Raw genomic sequence first — 21,685 nt, 5'->3', positions numbered from 1 at the left:
TTCCCAGAATACAGACACACAGTCTTATGAAAGAACACATACCCTGGTATTTATCACTTCCAAAGTATTTTCAAGGATCTTAAGTGGAAGTACTAAAAGAAAGATTCCAAATTTGTGTGTCTAGACTTCCAGAACACTGATGCCAGCTGCAGAGCATGCTCAATGTGGTTAATCACAAAAGGATAACACCTTATAAGAAATTTAGTGCAACATTAGATGGTTGCCTAGGAAACTGAATTAAGTCTCTTATCAGGCATTATACTTCAATACAAAGATCACTAACATGCTCTTTGAAATACTGGAAGGTATCTGCCCTACCTCTGTGGTATTGATTTTGCCCAAATGTAATTTACAGCATATATGTAGGTTACAAAGAATGAAGTAATAGTAAAGCATTGATGTTTTTCACTTCATAGCAGAAGACTAATGTTTAAGAGAGTGAATATTCAGTGACATTAGCTGTCCTCTGCACTTAAGGAAATCCTCCACCCCCATCAAAACAGAACAGGAAATTAAATTGGCATGGGGTGTAAAAGGTGGAATGTGTTTTCTCATATTGCAGTTAGATAATATATTATTATACTTCCATCATTTACTGAGATCTGAATCAAGTATAAAAACATCTCAGGGTCACCAAAATGTAACACTATTTATTAAAAGAAAAATACATTTAAGGTTGCAGGTATGTTGTAAGTGAAAACAGCTATAAAAATGAAACTTCACAAAAAAAAAAAAAAAAAGGATGCATTGTACTTAAAAAAAGGCAGAGAACAAAGCAGGTAGGTATTTTACATCTATCCTCCTTTGATATAGTCATGGTGCAATTCCTATTCTTTTTTTTGAGAATGCACCTACCTACAACAGCTTACTGCAATAAATGAGAAGTTAACTATAGATTGAATATTCCAAAGTAATAATTGAATTCCCTGCAAAAATTCTGTTATGTTTGCTGTCAAAAGATAATATACTTGCATTTATTTGACCAAAATAGAGAAAGTAAAAGCCTACCATATAAATTACTACTAAGATGGTCTGTGGGGCCCGAAGAACTTGTTACTTAGCTGAACTACTTTGCTTACAAATTTCCCAGCATCTTCAATCTTGATTCCATGATTTTTGTTTTCTCCTTATATCACCTAAACCACTGCACATCTGCAGTACACGATTATATATCTCATTAACAATATTCAGATCAAAGAATCACTTAACTGGACATAACCAAGCTAAAAAAAAAAGAAAAAAAACCAAAAACAAAACAAACAAAAACAAACAAACAAACAAATAAACAAAACTAAAATGGCAGTCTGATAGAATACTTGCTTCTTGTCGAATGCATAACTATGGATATAGATTGTATGGATATATGGATCCATATATGGATATGGATTGTATGAGGTTCAACAAGGAGGCCAAATACTGGGTGCCCTATCTGGGTCACAGCCACCCAATGTAGTGCTACAGGCTGGAGAAGCAATCTGGGAATAAAAATAAAAAGTCAAATAAAAAAATGAAGTGGTACCTCACAAGGCTGTAAGAGCTCTCTGCAAACACCTCTGCAGAAGGTAACTCAGCTAACAGAGTGCATTTGGACTTTCACACAGCTCTCAAGAAGGGGTCTTGCCCTAAGGATAAAGGCATGGAGCAAAGACACTGCCCTGGAGAGTGGGCCCCGAATCCACCACCACTGCACAGGAAACAGGCTGCTGTAGTAGACAGTCTCATGCATGTATTAGGTCAATTTTCAGGAAGCAGCTATGCAACCAAGGAATCTATAACCAATAATTGCAAAAGTAATAGACGACAAATGAAAACAAATACAATTACGGCACTGTGAATATATGCCGCCTCTCTGGTATGGTGTGACAGATATGGCTTCCTCAACTCAAATGCACCACAAGAGAAAGGAACTGAAAGGGCAAACAGTTGTATACAAGAAACAGCTCCTCTGTGTCTCTGAGCTGGGGCAGAGGAAGGGATAGTAGAGGACAGGCATGGAAGAGATCCATAAATAGAAACTGGCAGTCAGGAAGGTAAGAAATGTTGGCTCACCTCTCTAACACAAGATCTAGCAAGCACTAAGTTTTTCAGGCAATCAGTCCAAACAAGTTTTGCATACTTAAGTAGTTCTACAGAACTCTGCAAAAGCCAAAGATCTACGTGGGTCAGAAACGAAACAGATAAAGCTGTAGGAAAACACAGTGACAGGGCAGACACTGAAGATACCATGTGCCTCAGCTGGCCCTAACCTGTAAGACTGCTGACAACTCCTGTTGATGAAGGAGTTATCACTGCCTGTGTCTCTTACTTTCTTCTCAGGCATCTGCAAACAAATCACTGTCAAATACAAGTCTTTGGTCTGACTTACTGGAGTCAGATTACATTAGAAGACAAATCTGCAGAGTCAACAGAACATGATTTAGGAAACTCCTGGTTCTTGAAATTTTCTTGAAGGAAGCAGTTCTCTGGTTCACAAATGTGCTTTTAATTATTCTCATAAGCCCTGGACTACACAAACCCCAGACACTTAATGTTAATAATAATGTTTTTATATTACTGCTTCACTGACAAAAACTGAATACTCTGATCTTGTTATGAAACTTGGAGAGAGAGCTACCACCTGAGGAGAATTCATATCACTCTTTTTAAAAGTCACCTAAAATACTGTTTTCTGCCTTCACTAAGATTTCAGCGACTGTTAGGTTTGTTTACACAGAAGTTGATCATCAACAACAATAACTTGCATATTCTAGAGGTCTTCGTTCTGGAGATGCTCTGAGGATCAGTTTCAGCTGAAAGCACTACTACTTAGCTTAACGGAAAAATACTTTGAGAATACATAGCTTCAGATGTTATGTGTGTTCAACGGTCACCCAGTGCCAGTACTCTCTCTCTTCTGTTTTTTAATATAAATACTAGTGAAATTTAAATGTTCAATTTGCACATGGTCTCACTCAACTACTGTGACAAGAAAAGCCCAAACCAACAAGAGGATTTTCAAACTATTCGCACATAGTTCATACTTAAAACAACAGAGAGAAACCGAATAAGCTTCCCAACCCTCCTTTAATAATGTTACTGTAATTTTAGGTTTTAGAGAGTCTTAAAATAAAAATCAAAACTTAGCCAAACTCTGGAGCAAAACAGTGTTTGTAGCTACAAATGGAGACTATTCAAAAATCAATACTGTGCATAGCACAATACGCCTCCAGTTCCCTTACACTGCTCCAATACAAAATTAACCAGCCAAAGAAAAGCTCTCTGCAACAGATTTAAATGCTGTAGCACTCTACTGCAGTAGCTCCACAGAATACTGAAATACACTTTCAATTAATTTAGTTAGCAGCTTGTCATAAATTATACTTTGTATTCCTGAACTTTGAAATTTTATTTCAAAGCTCTTAATTACAAAACTAGACATGCAAAGAAGAGGAAGCTTAAAATTTTGAAGACAATTTGAGATAGCTGGGGATCAGGGAAAATGATGTAACTTACTCAAATTTTGAAAAAGGACATCCACTAGAAACTTCTGTCAAAAACAGCCAGTGCTATAAAACCAATGTTAATGTCCTAGTATCACCATCTCTTTTCAAGGCCATCAGCAAAATGAGTTGATTATTGTAGTTTGCTTGTACCTCCCAGAAAAAAGGTCTCATACTGCAGCACATGTAGATCCATTAATTTGAAATTCATTTGAGTAAACATTTCACGCAGGAATAAGAGTCAGTACTTTTTTTTTATCCCATAAAAACTTTAGACTGCTAAAAGCTACAGACAAGTTATCTAACAGGAGGTGGACCACATCATCCTCTGAGACTACAGGCTTCAGCAGACATAAAGCTCTGATTAAAGTGATCTGCAAATAAAACCTTCCATCTTTAACACAAGTTAAAGATAATGCTTGTGTTTCACTGCAAATTTTAGAGGACTGTCCCAGGGAGTGGTAAGCAACTACATAGCATGGAACTAATTACTGGAAAGGCGCTCCTGGAACCTTTAAAAAAATCCCAACCACCACCTAAGAAATCAGTGACAAATGAATACTGACATGCTACTATACAATTATCTCAATTCCAACAACAGTAAAATGCCTGCCAGTACATTATAATTAGCTCAAGAAGTTTTCAACATGTTCCACTTCAGCTGCTAAGAGAGGGGGGGGAAGTGTCTTTTACTGCTTGGTCTTAGGAAAAAAAGTTGTATTTCACTTACCAGTTCCTATATACGGTTTAAAGCGTCCTGATAGTCTGTCAACAAAGGCACCTAAAACATCTAATCCCAGTAGTGCTACCTGTTGAAACAAAAGCATTAGATATTATAAACCAGATCAGTGAGGATTTTTTTAGAATATATTGCAAAAAACTTAAACACAGAAATGCAAGTATGCTGAAAAGCTATCTCAAAGTTTCAGTTGAAGAGCTAATAATTTCTTCGAAGTTCCTATCAAGACAAAGTTATCAGACTATCTTTGAAATGGATCAAGTTTATTTACATATACCAGAGCAATTCAGATTTTTTAATTCTTGTCTTAAAACAGAAGAAAATAAATATTAGAAATCCAGTGTTTTCCTATTTTCAACTACAAAACCCAAACAAAGACATAGTTTAAAGGTTTCCCAGATGTTAAGAGCTTACTTCTGGCCACTTAGCTCATCCACTGACATCATTACATCATTTTCCAAACTCCCTAAAGAAAATAATTGAGAAGCTAATTCTGCTTTCCCCAGTGGTCCAGACTAGACCATTTTTCCACCTACTTGTTAAACTAGGAAAGCTTAATTTTTCATTTGCTCATTAAAAAATATAATAAAGAACCCCCTCAAACCAAAAACACACAACTAGAAAAACTAAACCAAAACAGAAACCAACTCAACCCACAACAATGAAAAAAAACCCCAAACAAAAACTAAACCAAAATAGAAAAAAAAAAAAGGAAATGCAAAATACTACTGGAGTTTTGAGGAATTTCCCATTCACGAACAGAAACCAGATGAGACAACACTATCCACTAACACAGAAACAAAAACACAAACAGAAATTATCAATTTGACAAAATTACTTTAATAAGTCAGGACACTTCTTTTGCTGTTTACTATCCTGCATATTGTTTCAAGACTTCCTTCTCTATTTCCTACAATAGCTCATAAGGAACACCAGAACCTGCATTTTCACAACTTGTAGTTACCTCAATTTGCTGCTGCCCATGAAGGTGCAAATGGAACAATCATTTGTCAAAGGAACAACCTCCTCAAGCCTGGGTGTTCTTTACAGCTTTTCCTCCTCTTTATTTTCTACTAAGAGATGCACTGCACATTTTTCCCCATGAACTCATGACTAGAATTCCTCTCCTTTATTAGCTGTTTATTTTCGTAACATTTGGATCTGTATTTTTTGGACCCCTCCATTTCCTTAAGATCTCTATCTGTCACAATTGTCCACACTAGGCAGAAGGCCAGAAGACTGGATATGCATGTGATATACATGGCCCACGCACACAGCACCATATGAGCCTTGTTTCCATAGGAAACTAGAAAAATAAGGTCCTCAAAAACCCTAGGATTAGAAGCAGCCCCACAATGAAGCTGGTTTTAATAAATTCAGTATTAGCACAACAGATCTTCTTTTAAAAAGAAGATATAAAACTTAGTTTGCAGTTAGTACAACTTACCTGGACACAATTCTATAACATACTAAAACACAGGATAGCATGGCATCACCAGCTTAAATTAAAATATTGCCAACAAGTAACTATCTACAGATTAGGGAAATGGAAGTAAGTAAGCTAGTAACTTTCTTAGACAAAAAAAATGTATATAAATTAGCTTTTGCAGTAATGTCAATGCTTTCCACAAGGTTTTTCCTTTAATGTTATCTTCCATCTTATCAAGCAATATGAAACCATAGTCAAAAGCTCTGTCTAAAAACCAGTGCCTGAAAGAAATAAATAAATTCCTTCTGGAGCCACAGTTTTCCTATGCTTCTGTTTCCTGACTACAAACCCACCTGAGACTTGCACTAACAATTTTAAGGTACCTTTCCATTCAAGTGTTTTGCACAAACAGGAGCCTTTTCATCTGTAAAGACACGTTTTTAAAAGTCTCTCTCTTCTCCACACATTTGATTATCTCGGCAAAATCTGTCTCAAAGACTTCCATCCTCATAAAGAACAGTCACTCAAACTTAGAACAAAGCACACATGCACGAGCTTTACCTCATGCAAAGTATTCTGTGGTCTGCAACTTTGAAAAGGTAACAGGTATGAAAAGTCACAATAACTGAAGAGTTAAAATATTAGCGTGGCCACAAGCTGTAGTACTGGAAAACTGCTCTAGCTACAAAATGTGCTTTCATTCCACCATTCCACATCACAAAACAAGTCAGCTGAACCACACAACTACAGAGGATAGCAAGTGAATTACCACCTGCTGGTTTTGTAAATCAGTTTTAATATTTCTCTGTTCTGATACACAATGCTCAAACATCATTCCAAAAAAAAAAAAAAAAAAAAAAATTGAGGCAGAACTTCGAGGTTCTGCAGAAGACCTGCAGCAAAGAGGTTCCAAGTTCTGAGGCACTGTGTGGGACCATTTACCAACACAGGCTCTCCACTATCAACAGAAAAACCTTTCACCAGCATCACAGCTCTTTCCCCAACAGCTCCAATGAAGGATGAATGCCTTCTGGGATTAAAATCAATGGATTTGTTTCTTACTCTGCATTCATTAAGCCTTTTGCTTGCTGTCTAGAAAGAGCCTTTGTATGTTGAGACTGATTCATCAGCTCACCATTGTTTGAAGGATTTAAACAGCTTTTAAAGTTCATAGGGAAAAAGAAATTTAGGCTCATTTGAAATGGAGTTGGTTATTTGCTATTCTTTAACAAGCCAATATTAAGACCATCCTTGACTTCTCAGATCACAACAAAGTTGCCAAACCAACTGAGAAATATTTTATCTGTTCTGGATAAAAAAAGACCAGACTCTTTAGTGAAATCAAGATGTTCCAACCAAAAAACGATTATGAATAGAACAAGTGATTAGTAATTGAGCCTATTCTTGCTCTGCAATCTTGTTCCTTTTCCAGCTCTCCTTCTGCACACACTTTTCAGCACTCCCGCTGCCTTTCGGTGGACAACTGTGGCACCTAAGTTTTCTCCTAGAAAAAGAAATACTGTTCTTCAAACCATACCTGGATAACCATGCATGCTTACTGTTATTTTCATTATGATTCTGTAATTTCCCATCCCTGTGGGGGACAGCTAGGGGCAGAACACTACCAGGAAAACATCTCTACTTGTGTAACTTGCTGAATGACCTTAATACAAATGTTCTTGGATTTAGTCACAGGATCTCTGAACTGTACATGGAAATATAGATTCTGTAGAAGGGGATCTGTGAACTAGTCATGAGAATCTAATGGGGGAATTATGGAGGTCCCTATCTGGAATTCCAAAGAATGAAGTTAAGGCATTGGACTTCCTGTCACCATGGGGACAGCTGTGGTATCACTAACAATTTCTGACAAACAGGACATAGCATGCCAAACAACTACGCCCTGCAAGAGCAAGCATTGTTCCAGCGCTGCACTGCTGGAACAAGACGTATGCAAAAACTTCATGGGATGTTTTTTTTAAAGTATTGTCAGCCAAGACACAAGGTTCACTTTCTTAATTATCGTAATCTCAAGAACCTCGCAAGCAGCTCAAAATGAAACAAAAATATTTATGTTTGTGCAGTATCTTGTACTTCACTTGTTCAAGTCTCATATTCTTAGTTCTCTCCACCCATCTTTCAGGACACACTTCTGCTCCCCAATTCCATACTTCTTGCTCTCTTTACTGTTTCCCACTCCAATTCTATCCACTTTCCCCATTCTGCAGAGATCTACCCATCCTCCATTCCCTCTCTTAACTCAAAAGCTTGCAGATACTTAAGCATGTCCTTGGCGTCATGAGCAAAAGGACACTTCTATTTTTCTCGGTCATTTCTTCAACCTGTGTGGTTCTTCAGCCCCAGCCATGACATCTTCAGACTCCATTCTCCCTGCCACTCAGCAGCAGCTGGACAGCTGCCTCTGCTGACAGAAGCCAAAACTGCAGTCCCAGCTGCACACACATCATCTATACTGTAGATATTTTAGCTGACAAGAAAGCATTATTTCCATTCTCTTGCTTCTTTCACCTTCAAGAGCACTAATGACACACTTCCAATTCCAACTGTATGATTTTTTTAAACACATACCACATCATAATGCAAGAAGAGAGCAGAGTTGCTGGTATCTTACAAAGTCTTCAAGCTCAACATTTGGAGTCCAAGTTCATTAGCAAATGCAGAGCCCCTTCTACCTAAAAACACAAGGCTACTGCCTTCAAAATTATGTTTTGCAACTATACTTCAGACTACAAGGTAAGATTCTCCTACGTATCCCATCTTTGCTACTGTAAGTGGTACAGACTATCAAACTTCTGATAACCTTCCCTTCACAAATCTCCTGTGATGGCCAACCACAGAACCTTTCAGTGACGCAGTACAAGCAACTACACTACCAGAGGATTGCTGAATGAATCACCCGTATTTATCTAGAGAGTGACACGGGTATTTCTGCACTGAAAGGCTTCGTTTCTTCAGGGGACCTCCCAACAGGCACAATTCTGTGATGTCCCTGTTATGTTGACCTCTCCTGCACTGCAGCCAGAACAAGCAAGAGAAATGTTCTCGTAAAAATTTTAGAGGTTATTAAAAAAAAAGGAAATATGCCTTAATTCCGTTTCCCCAAGCTGGGAACTTTAGCTTCCTATCTTGTCTGCCCACATTAATTAAGAAACATTTAGCCAATTCTGAAGAACACATTTGTGTAACACTCAAAATGATCACTGGAAAAAAAAAAATGTTTACAACCTTCTGTTATTTCAAAATTTCTCATCATCTTCAAACTGAATTCAGACTGCAAGTGTAATCTCCAAACTCTTCTGTATTATGTGGACAATACAGTATTCTAAAATTTGTGTACTGCCTCCAGCTTGATCCATTACAGGAGCATCTCCAGTTTACTTCACATGTGCATTAAACATTTTTCCCTTATCTACTGTAAGAAATTTTTCATAAATATTGTTTCAAGGACTGTGTGCAAAACCCAAAAGCATATGATGCAGCAACACTTGACTTTTTTTTTTTTGAGATTGTCTGGCTAAAACTTTATGTGCTGCACTGGAAAAAATTTCAAACAGAGCCTCTTTAAAAGCAAGGTTCAGTGGGAAGACAATGAGATGTATGGTATTTCTCTTTTGAATAAAAAATTAATTAACAAACATTAACTTTTTTTCTCCAAAGAAAAAAATTGCAGTCAAAAGCCTTTCTAAGCACATTGATGGTGCAAAACAAAGAAACACTTTATTTTAGGACTCAGTTCTTTCAAAGTAATTTAATTCTTTTTGTGCCCAAGGTCTCTTATTTCCTTTCTCATTTCCTCTCATTTAAATTGTATCAAACATACAGTGACCCCCATTCTACGCTACTTACTCCCACCTCTGCACCAGCTCTTCTGTTGTGGGAAGAGAAGCATTCATGCAGCCCACTTTAGGGAACCAGCCCAACAAATGAACAAGAGAAGGCATCTTCTGAGCTGTGTCTCCTCCCTGAGCCTGCTAGCTGGGCAGCCTCACAAGCACTCCCATCAGAGCAATGCAGGCATGACGCACCAGCACCACTCCTCAGCCAGCGACAGAAACTGCTTGAATCAGCAGTGCTGCTAAAATTGCTCGGCTCACACGCACTGACTGCTGCCAGCTCTGCTCTGAAGGATGCACCTCTCCTCTTACACACTGCATAGGGCTTGGAAAGGCTTTCTACCCACACCCAAATCAATCAAACCGCAGGCTAAAAGTGACGGTCCTGTTATCCCTCTTGACCTGCAGACCTGTTTGACCTGGTGCACTGAAATCACCCGTAACATGAGTCAAATCAGCTTGCTGAAACACTGGAGAATGAATTGAACACTGATAAAACGTTAATTGCCTCAGGAACAACAGTGAGAACAGAACACCTGACCACATGAGCAGCAGAGCTGCTGTTTCAACAGTGAGTTCAGTTCGGCTGGATAACACAAACTGAAGCTGCAAAACAACTGAGAACTGTCAATTCCACCTCTGGAGGAGATGCCTGAGACTTTGAGACTATATATTCCCCATTCCCAACTGAAGACCAGACAAAATTCATTTTAATTAAAATAATTAAAACTTCTTGTCCCTTGTCTTCAGGAGATCTGCTTGACTATTTGGCTAATATTCCATCACACTTAATGTATCATGAAGAGAACATAAATATTACATTAAAAAAATAGTAATTATTACTCAAGAAGGAACCAAATAATTGAGTTTGAAAACTAAAATTGGATTCACACATGGACAGGTCAAACCACATTCTCATTACACAGAAAAAAGAAAGTAGCTCCCACACAGCCAAGATCAAACAAAATTTAAAGAAAAAAAGAATGAAATTCAGCAAAGAGTTCAAAGTCAAATATTTCTTCTTCAACAGACATTTAAATTACCAACATATGCTAACAAAGACTAAGGAAATACAGGAATCAGCACTGTAACTGAAAATAAAGGTTTAGCAGGGTCCTCTTTTATTCCATTTCTCTGTCCTGAATCTTACAGTCCTACAACTCACTATGGCATTTGCCTTTTGTGTAGCATATGTTGGCTTGTGTTCAACTTCAGATCCAAAACACCCCACACATTTTCTTCCTAAGCTCTGCTACATACACACCCCACATCCTGCATTTGTGCATTCGGTTATTTTCAATTAAATGTGCAACGCCACATGTTTTATCTCTGAACTCTACTTTTTCAGAACTCAGTATCTCCGTTTTATTCAGGTAATTTTAAATCATAGGTTCCACCTCACACACAGAGGTGCAGTCAACCAAGTTTTAACTGCAGCCATCTCTTTGAAAGTACTTCAGACAAGCATCCTAACCACTTGTCTTTACCTATCTGCAAAATTACAGTTCAAATCTTCTCTTCCCTTCTGGAAATTGAAAGCTCCTCCTGCTGGCCTTGTGTCAAACTAAAGACAAACCAAAATTAATACTTGCCAAGCCAAGGAAATTCAAAAATGCAACACCAACATTACTGGTATTTTAATATCTTTTGGTATTTGGCATTGAGACAAACCTCAGAAAAATCTCACTCTTCAAGATACACAGAATAAGAGATAATTCCAAGGATTTGCCTAAAAGAAACAGTTCATCCACACTATCAGAAAGAGATAAGAGTGAAATCAGATTTTCTTCTTCCCATGGCAAACAATCTGTTGCTCTGGCATAAAACTAGTGATTATTAATTAATTTTCTACTCCAGCTGAGGAATAAAACAAGCTAAGACATTGACCACAAAGGTAAGAAATCCAAAAGTGACTTGCAATCACCAACATTCCTGATTACTCTTCTCACATACAATTACCTCGAGAAACTACCACCATTTTAGCCATAGTTTTTTGTTAGTTCCCATCAGGTGTGATTTGTTTAAAGAATCAAAAAGCAGCTTTATTGCTCAAAAAATAATTTCAATGAGGGTAATTGTTCAATTTTCGTGCTCTTAGAAGACTCCACAACATGCTAACAGCCAAGAGGAGATTTGCAAAGCTCTATATTAAAAGCAGTATTTCCCCATCCCACATCTCTTCAGCAGGAGTTCAAAGCAGATTTCCAGATTACTTGAGTCAGACACAGAACAGTTTGAGTCACCAGACTGCACAGTTAGATAATCTTGTAATTATTTCAAGTGACTACTGAGCATGAGAGAGACCTAACAGAGGTGTTAAAGAAAACTCATGTATACATTGATGAAAATCCAGGCTAACCCAGTAACACCAGCAAATACCTATCAGTAGTACACCCTCAGAATGGGTAATTCATTTACTGCTTGAAGTTCGCCTGAGAGTCCAAATACAAACAGTAGCACTGTTCCCATTTCCTGAGATTGCTAAATATTTCAGTTTGAGACCATATACCAGCAGAATAATTCTATCACTCCTCTTAATACTTTGCATTCAACTTACCTGCTCTTATTCCTCACAGCCTTGGGAAAACAGTTGAGGGAGGGGGGATAGGGACTGACGTACACTCAAAACCCCAAATCTCTACATTGTAGAAGGAGAGAGATTAGACCCAACCAGTACAAAATAAACCAGATCACCAAGTAACCAATTTTCAGTTCAGTGAGGAATTTTTTCATTCTAGTGAGATACAAAATAAAAGTTTTAATTATGCACGTCTTCTGTGTACTCCCTGACATTGCAAAGCTTTTAGGAGGCTTTGTAAGCCAGTTCATCACTGCATAGACATTGTAACTGAAGTCCTCATAATTCAACATTGACTCATCTCTCTCTAGGTCATTCCCTATGTTCTGCAACCAATTTTCACTACAACTCTGAACCACCTGCAGATGAGTCAACACATTCTTAATCCCACCTTTTTGTTTTACCAGTAACTCAAGCTAGTAATTGTGTTTTCCACTTCAATGAGCTAAATGAACTCAGAAATTTTCCTATCTGCTCTCTCAGTTTGGAATTGCCAGGTTGTTTATTAAATAACTATAAAGAGTTGCAAACTTCAGAACAGCAAAAGCACTGTCTGTTTTATATGGCCAAAATCTTTTGGGGATGAGTTCATTCACCCTTGCTGATAACTACCCCACATTTAGAATTATAGAATCACTTAGGAAGATCATTGAGTCCAGCTTGTCTACTGAATGCTTATTCTCTTTTTCCCATTATCAAGCCTGTCAAGCCAACACTCCTATTACTCCTCCAGAGTCTTTCCCTTCTGGTTACATGAGCCAAAAACTTTCCAGGGTGGCATATCATAGAAAGTTTTCTCTTCAAAGGCACAGCTTAAGAGTTGAAACCAGAGCTCAGATCATGCATCTCCTCTTTCAGTATAGTCAGCAGAGTGCACTGCATACAAGAACTGAGCTTTCAGTGGGAGTAAAAAATATGGCACATTCAGGGCAAGCCACATTAGTTATCCCCTTATTATCCACACCCATCACCATGAGCAGAAATAATGCTCTCCATCAAAACTTCCTTCAGCATCCCCCACTTGTATCTCTAATTCATCTAGCTCAGCAGTTCTGAGTCACCAGCCATTATCACTGCTTGTGATATCACCAGTCATGTCAACTGGGAAGGATTCATTACTTTAGGACTCTGGAGACCTGCAAGACCTTTAGCAAGATACAAAAGAAAGATGATAAGCAGAATTGTTAAGTGCTCTATGTATCCATTTCTCAGCAAAGGGTGACCAACAATGTGTTAAATAATACAGCAATCAAAAATCACTAGTTTTTTTTTTGAGAAGACACATAAGTCTGTGGCATTCATTACGTTCTATTGTTGAGGGCCTGAGTGTAATAACAAAATAGGATGCAACATTTAAATGTATAACATCTATGCTGGCACGAGACAAAGTATGCAAGCAAAACACACGCCATTTTTCTAGAATATCAATCCTCATTTTGAAGCAGCACACACTGGCCGTCACTACCACAGCCAGGAACACTGGTACTGATCGTGAGCAAAGCACCCAAGATCTTGTGCTGTTGCCATTAATATAATCACAGAATCTTGCAAGCTGGAAGGGACCCACAAGAATCATCAAGCCCAGCTCTTAAGTGATGGCCCCTACAGGAATCAAACCCGTGACTAACACCATGCTCTAACATATGTGACGTGCTTTGAAATGCAATAAAGAGCCACCAGTAAGTGGACATAGAGAAGATGTAACAAAAATACTTCAATGATTTTGCAAGCTGTCTTTAAAATTCTTAGAATTTGTAATACTCTCATTCTGCATGACTCTTTTCAGTGGTACCCAGCCATGTAATAAGGTCACCAGGCTCAAACTGAAACATAAAAGTGCCATCTGAACACAAGGGAAAAATTTCCTTTACTTTGAGGGTGACAGAGGACAAGCTGCCCAGAGAGGTTGTGGAATCTTCTCTGGAGACATTCAAAACACACCTGGCTGTGATTCTGTGCAACCTGCTCTCAGTGAACCTGCTTTAGCAGGGAGGTTGGATTAGGGGATCTCCCTTCTGTGACTGATGTTTGCGGAGCACTACATAGCTCTCACTCATCCTACAGTCCAAACAGCTCAGGAGTTCTGTCACCTTACAAAAACAGCAAATAAAATGTCTTGCACTACGAAAAATACATCTTGAAAATTTAATTTCCAGTCTTAATGCCTAATTCTGTTAACTTACAAGTGCAGGAAGAAACTCTTACATTAACCTGTTAAGTAAGTAGCTATCACTCTTCATGAAAAAGAGTATTTTTAAAGACCTGTCTAGATCTTGCACTAATCTATTTTTTTCACCAACAGCTGTCCTCAGATGATGAATTTAAAGGTAAATAAATTATATTTGTTCAGCACACGGTACTTCCTCAAGCTAACCCGACCTTTACTGACAAACATGCTTCCAAAATAAATAAATCATATGCACAAATGGAGTTAAGCCTTTATTATTTTCAGACCTCAAACTCAGAAGCTGCTACGTGCAAACGCTGGCGGATTAAAGCCAATGGAGGGAGGGGAAAAAAAATCCATTTCAGGAACATACTGCCATTCGAGGTTACTCTGCGCCCTCCTCCTGTGTCTCAGAAAACAGGAAAAAAAAGCGAGAACAAGCTCACTGCAGCGAGTTTAAAGGTCCAAAGTGCGAGCCGATCACGCTAGCAGCGCAGGGCGGAGCTGGCCCGGCCGGCAGCCCCGCGGCGCAGCGCGGCCCGGCAGCGCCCCCCGGCGGCGGCAGCGCGGGCCTGCCCCGGCCGCGCCGCGCACACGCACCGCGGGGAGGGGAAAATTCAAAATAAATAAATTTTTTAAAAAATCGCCAATGCGAAGACGATTGTCCTTGGCACTAAAACTGCGCTGTCAATCGCCTTATTGGCTGACCGACGTCAGAATAACTCGCAAGTGTTAACGCTGTGTGAGGGAGTGATCGCTCTTTTCCCGTGGCTCCGTCTAAAAGACACACGCACACAGGAAAAAGCGAAACGTGAGTCATCATCGGGCCGCTGTGAGGATACCGTATAACTTCCCAGGTACGCGAAAGTCACCTAAAGACGATATAAACAACTTCAAACTTATAGTGGGAACCCCCAAGAAGCCAATTAGTCCTTAAATCGTCTAAAATACACACAGCGTGATACAAATCCGGTGGAGCAGCACTCTTTACGGCCTGCAGAAAACGATGGCAACCCCTGAAACACTACACCCAAGTACAGAGACCATGGAATGGGAGTGGTAGCGAGAAAAAAATAAGAAAAATAATCATCAGCTATCTTGTTTCTGAGTAAGAAACACAACCCGAGTGTGTATTATAGTTGCGGGGGGAGGGGTGAGGGGATTTAACGTTATGCCGTGAAAAAACCCTCAAATCTACACCAAAACCAAACCAAAACACCGCCTAGCCAACGACAAAGGCAAAACCAAAACCCCTATTACTGCTTCTTTAAGGACAGACGGATAGAAACAATAAAACATTAACCACCCTTCCAAAATTTCGGAATTCCCCTGTGTGCGGGAAGGGATAATACTGGCACAAATGTAGTTTAACTTCTGCTCTTACCTGATTAAAAAAGTAACCCGGGGCTCCGTACCTCCCTACCATGATGAATCATGGTCTTCCCGTTCCGAGCCCCGCCGAGCAGCCTTACCTTAAAATTACTGGAGTTGACCCACGCTGTTAATTCGTCGATCACTTTGTCAAGGCGCTGCTGGTCCTGCTCCAAATCGGGGGACCTCGCCGGGTCGCCCAGGTACTCCAGCAGCTCTTGGCCGACCTGCATCCTGCGGCCCACGTCCTTCTGCTGTACCTGCTCGCAGAAATAATCCATGCCGGCAGGCTCCATCTTCGGACGCTGCGGAAAAGTTTCTTCGTAGGCGAGCCGAGGGCCTCAGGCTCGGAAGCGCGGGCAGGGCAGGGCGGGCGGCGGGGGCGCGGACAGGCCTGCCGTCCTCATGGAGCCGCTCCCGGCGCTCCCCGCCCCGGCTCCGTGCCCGCCGCCCCCATGCGCACTCGCAGCCCCGCAGGGGGAAGCCCCCGGCGGGAAAGGAACGCGGCGCTGCGCAGGGCTCGGTGGGAGCCGCTTACTCCTGCTCAGGGCTTTCCAGCCGTCTCCGCGCCGTCCCGAGGGATCGCGACAGGGCTCCCCGCCGCCGCCGCCCCTCCTCTTCCCCCGCCGGGGAACGGGAAATAAAGCTCGAGAACAAGCGCTGCGGCTGGAGGAGCTCTCAGGCACCCCGGCCGCGGGCTCGGGGGGTCCCCCGGCGAGGTGCTGCCGCCTCCGCTCGCTCTGCCTTCTCTCCTCCCGCCCGAGGAGAGATCTGCGGGCCGCCTCTCACAGGCACCGCCGAGGCGGCGGCGAACCTCTCATGCTCCAGACGCCGCGGCCTCCGGCCCCTCCTGCCCGCCCGCGGGGCGGCTCCCAAACTTTCGTCCCGGCGGGTCTCAGCGCCGCCTGCTGCCCTCCACCGTGGGCCGGGCCGGGCCGGGAGAGTCCCCCAGAGAGCAGCTCACGCTTCGCCGCGCCTTCTCCCGCCGGGCTCTGCAACGGCAGCGCCGCCTCCGTCCCGTGGAAGTTGCGCCTGCCGCTGCCGCCCCGACGGGCGCCAGGCGGACACACCGGGCGTGGCCCGCGCGGCCCCGCCTCCGCCGCGGCTCCCGCTTCCCCTGGAAGAGCGCGCGCCCTCCTCCCGCCCCGCGCTGCGGCGGGATCGTCGGACGGACAGACAGACAGACAGACAGACGGACGGGCGGGCGGTGCGCGCTCCCGCCGGGCGCTCCCCCGGGACCCCTGCGGGTCGTGTCCAGCGGCAGTGGGAGGCGCATGCGCCCTTCGCCCCGCTGATCTCCGCGGAGCCGGTCCGGCGCTCTTGGGGAGAAAGGGAAAGTGTTGGAAGAACAGGGGAAGAGGCGTGAAAGGTGCTGGGATGCTTGGGTGCTCTGCTGCCTTCCTCCCTCCCCCTTCCGAGCGCGGTCCCGGCTTTGCCTAGCGATGCCCTGCAACCCCTCCTGCCTTGCTCAGTGCCCAGGTGTAAGGTGGGAAGATCACCGTGGAGCCATCCCAGTACTCCCGGTGTGGCTGGCTCTGCAGCGTTGCTGTCGCAAAATCGGGTTCCTTATCCAGAATGCGACAGCGCTCAAGAGAGACACGGATTATTAAATTCAGAGTTGCGTAAGCCTGGGTGCTCAGCGCTATTCCATAAATCCAGCACAACCCATCGGACTTTACCGTTACTTACACTGAATCACAGGGTTTAATGGGACCTGTGGAGATCATCTAGTCCAACCCCATTTCAAGGCAGGATCACCTAAAGGAGATAACATGGGCACACGTCTAGACAGGTTTTGAATGTTTCCAGAGAGGGAGACTCCATGAACTCCCTGGGAAGCCTGGTACAGGGCTCCACCACCTTCAACATGAAGTTCTTCCTCATGCTGAAGTGAAACTTCTTGTGTTTATTTTATGGCCATTGTTTTAATTTATGGCCCTTGCTCCTCCTCCTGTTGCTGGGCACCACCAAAAAGAGTCCAGCACCTTGCTCTTGGCGCCTGCCTTAGAGATATTTATCTGCATTAATGAGATCCTCATTCAGTCTTCTCTTCTCTAGACTAAACAGGCCCAGCACCTGCAGTCACTCCTCATAAGAGAGATGCTCCAGACCCCTAATCATCTTTGTAGCCCTTTGCTGGACTGTCTCCAGTAGCTCCTTTCTTGTGCTGAGAAGCCCAGAACTGCACATGGATGTGCAGCTGAACTGAACAACTGTTCATGGATGGCAATTTCCCAAGTAAAGCCCCAGCATGGCTGACCCACATGCAGACTGCCAGGAATCCACTTGAATTAAAACAGAGACCCTTAAGTGAGGGGCTGGGATTTTAGGTGTTTTTTCAAGGCCAGTTTAAACTGGTCCAAGTCCTCTTGATGGTGGGAAAGGAAATGTCCTCTTCATCCCTCTGCATTGGCCTCTGTGGCCTCTGAAGGCACAATTATGGCTTTCACATGCAGGGAAAGGAAAGAAGAGGAGGTCATTCTTCCTCTTCTCCCCCCTAGCTGCTCCACTTGGCCCCTGTCTTGTCCCCTGTGCCAGACCCTGCACACACTGACCACTTGGGTTGATTTAACGGGCTAAATGACAAGAGCTGGTGTCAGTGAGCTGGGCTGGCTCACGACTCCTACAGGCAGAAGCATGGGACTTGGAAGATGGGAAGCGTAACAACCTCCATCAGTGGCCATGGACAGTGACATTGGCCTCCTGCCTCTCTGATATTGGGAGGGTTCTCCTCATGCTAAACTGGAGGCCACAGCTGATACAGGCAGCTGTTGTGTATACAATTCTTTCCTTTCATACGCTAGAGCTGTTTTTTATTTATCTTCACTTAAACAGTTCAGAAAGGTAATATTTTAATTAATTTTCTCCCTTTTTTGAAATCACATAACTAGCTTTTTGCTGATTCAGATTCCTAAATTTTCTCACTCTGGGGTTAAGCAGTTACCAGAGTTGGAGCAAGTAAAGCGGAAGCAGACAGCTAGAAGATAGATGGGGAAAACAGCCTTTGTGTTATGAAAGTTCAGCTTAGTTTCAAGACAGCAGAGTCTGGCTGTCTGGCTTGCCTTGTTAGTCCTTACACTGGGGAAGAGTGAGCCTGCAGGAAAGCAAGGTACTCCCTTCATTTGGCTACTGGATTTAGACTGAGGAACCACACCTGCAAATTGCTGCTTCACAGCAGTGTAAACCAAACTAAATTGGTGCTACAGTGTTCCTACTTGTCTGCTTCTCACAAATCCCTTTCCCAGGAATTCCCCACTTTCCTTCTGTCTCATTGATCTATTTAAAAAAAAAAAAAAAAAAAAAAAAGATCTCAAGAGATCTCTCCATCCACAGGCATGGCAGGAGGCAAGAAGGCAAGACAACAAGCAGCCTTTTGTTGTTTTGTTGATTTTGGTGAGATGCAGCAAATTGAGGATCCCATGCTTCATCAATCCCTAGGCATTACAATAATGAAGATGGTTAAAAAGAATAAAGATGCCTTTAAAACAGAAATGTTTGTATTTACTTTGAGCTTAATATCATAATTTACAAGAAAATTATGAACTGCTCATCGTGTTTCCATAATTGATTTCCCTGTGCACTTATTAAAAAACAAGGAATTTTTGATGGAGCTGAATAGTTCTTGTCTTGTGTGTGCACTGCCATTTATGAAGATATGGAATTACAGGTTGCTTTTCTAGGAAAATGAGACCCAAGAAGCTTCTGGAAGTGAAAATATAAATTTCAGAAAAATAAAACTGGATTGCAATATTTTTTATCAGTGCACTAGAATCTGATTCATTGGTGTTGTATGTTTAAAAAGCAAATATCTTGCTATGAAAGTTTTAAAAGTTATTGTTGACCTAATAATATTGGCTAAATAGAAAATAACTAAGTAGACGGTACTGGACTCTTGGAGTATTAACAACTGTAAACAAATTCTGTTCTTGTCCAAACTATCTGAAAAAAAACCCCAAGTCATAAAAAATTCACTTTTCATTAGAGTCCAAGTTAAGCTCAATCTCTGAAGAAAGGAATTCCTAAGTAAACAAAGGGGTAAAGCTGGTGGCACTATGTTTTTGAAATTCTCTCAATTCAAAGCAAATACACCAATTAGGTAATCCAGTTGCTGTGACTAGCATTGAAACTGAGGGGAAGGGTAAAGTATAATAAGACATGTACTTGAAATATCAAAACTATTTTGTAAACTCAAAGACGGCATTGCAAAGCTATGCTAAGGGCAAAAAGTCATGCTGGGCTATGTGCCCTTTCTTTTTTTTTTTTTCCCATTTCACATAATAAGTGTTTTCTTAAAAACTACAGCAGAAAATAATTGCCTTGCTGTAAAATCAGAGGATTTAACCACTGTATTTCATCCTGTGGTCCTGTGACTACCTGCCATAACTAGTGCCTTTATACAGTATTGATTATAGATACACTGTTTTGATGTACTGTTATTGATGTAACAGCAGAAAATGGGCAGCCTTTTTATTCCTGAGGTGGTGTTTTTTGGGGGTTTTTTGGGTTTTTTTTTGGTGGTATCAATAAATGTTTGTTGACATTTTCCTCTGCAAACAAATAGCTTCTGGATTTGGCAAATAGAACTTCTGGATGTTCATTTCCTTTTTTAGCAAGGCAGGAGTAGCACTCCAACACTGAATCCAGAGCAGTCCCTCAGCTTGGACAAAGGACATGGTTTCGTTGTAGATGTTCTCACAGAGTCCTTGTCGCCCTGATTTTGTAAGACTTTGTTAAGCCTTCTGATGTTTACATTCTTTCAACAAACTTTCTCACACACAGTTCTGTAAATAACCTATGTTTTGCATTCTTTCATGGAGGTGGAAAGAATTGATGGACCCTTGGTCTGTCCAGTGGCATTGGAGAGGTAGCACTGTCACCCTCCAATCCACTGTCACCTTTGGAAAACTATGAATGTTAGAATCAGAAAATAAAAGTACTTCTTTTTTGTTCCCCTCGAAAGCAACAGTGTCTGTGTCATCATTTCGTGCCTTATCACAACAAGTCCTAGTGGACTTTATACCTAGGGATGTGACTGGGCTCCAAAAAGAAGGCATTTTCATTCAAGCCAAAGATCTTTTAAAGCTTCTTATTCTCAGTTAAGGAGATTGCTTCCTCTGGAATACAATCTTCTTTTTGATATGCAAGCATGTGAGCATAAATCCACTACTCTTGTGTATTTGTACAATGCATAATATTTTGTAGAGCCATTAAGCCCTGTAATTGAATGCAGAATCAAAATTTCCTTCAGTCCTCTCAATGTGATGTGCCAGCAACCAGAGCAATTACAGCAGGAGCCGAGGTAAATGACACTAATTCAGTGAGGCGCATTTCCAACCTGAATTGCACACCAAACCTGTTTCTACGCCCCCAGCCCATCAGAGTGTGCTGCACAATTCCTGCACGTATTATCCTGCTCTGAAAAAGGCGAGAATTCTACCAGCAGGCTGGGGAGGGAGGATGCCATGCTCTTTGTTCCTTTGGCTGATAAGGAAGCACGTAGCGTGCTTCAGGCTCTGCTCTGGCCTCCTTCCTTTGCTAGCAGTAAGCCTTAACAGGCTCAGAGCTCATGCAACCTGGTTATCGATCTCCTGTAGCAGGCCTGTCAGTCACTGCTGCAGAAAAGCTACTTGCACAGACTGACTTCCCTTTCTGAGAAACCCTTCCCACACAGAGGATATGATCCCATTGCTGAAAGAACCATAAAAATCCCCTAAAAAGTCTCTGATAAAAAGGTTCTCTTCATCACAAATAGCGAACACAGGCCAAAATAATAAAAATAGAGTGAATTTAAACATGAGTCACTCAGAAAGTTCCCATAAATTACACTTGATGTAGCCTAGGTTGACACTGAAGAAATCTATGAGAAAGTTGTCCTTCCTGTTGGATTCCCCAGGAACTGGGTCAGCACTTCTACAACATGTTCCACCCTGGGTGACTCGAATCAAATGTTCAGATTGCGTCTTGGATGTAGTGTCCTTCAGTCATTAACCACCTTTTCATGTCTTCTGGAAGAACCACAGGCTTTTATTTTTTTAAAAGTTGGAGATCAGTACACTGAGGGTCTTCGT

The 21,685-nt window shown here is 41.7% G+C and overlaps 1 protein-coding gene across 13 annotated transcripts in view; it reads right to left on the bottom strand.

Moving 5' to 3' along the window:
* The window catches only part of CLASP2 (cytoplasmic linker associated protein 2), a 145,909-nt gene extending 129,987 nt beyond the window's left edge, over nt 1–15,922 (bottom strand). For all 13 annotated transcript variants that reach the window (XM_041466164.1, XM_041466151.1, XM_041466157.1 and 10 more), the window contains exons 1-2: nt 15,719–15,922; nt 4,210–4,288 (exon numbers count right to left, since the gene is read on the bottom strand). In XM_041466164.1, coding sequence (XP_041322098.1) covers nt 4,210–4,288; nt 15,719–15,913 — 274 coding nt within the window. In that variant the 5' untranslated portion in view covers nt 15,914–15,922. The remainder of the gene's footprint in view (nt 1–4,209; nt 4,289–15,718) is intronic.
* Between the last annotated feature and the right edge of the window lie 5,763 nt (nt 15,923–21,685).

The sequence above is a fragment of the Pyrgilauda ruficollis genome, unplaced genomic scaffold (assembly GCF_017590135.1).
Source record: "Pyrgilauda ruficollis isolate IOZ18807 unplaced genomic scaffold, ASM1759013v1 scaffold2, whole genome shotgun sequence".
NCBI classification, from domain to species: domain Eukaryota; kingdom Metazoa; phylum Chordata; class Aves; order Passeriformes; family Passeridae; genus Pyrgilauda; species Pyrgilauda ruficollis.
Note: the sequence above shows the minus strand (reverse complement) of the source record. Positions and strands in the feature narration are given on the sequence as shown.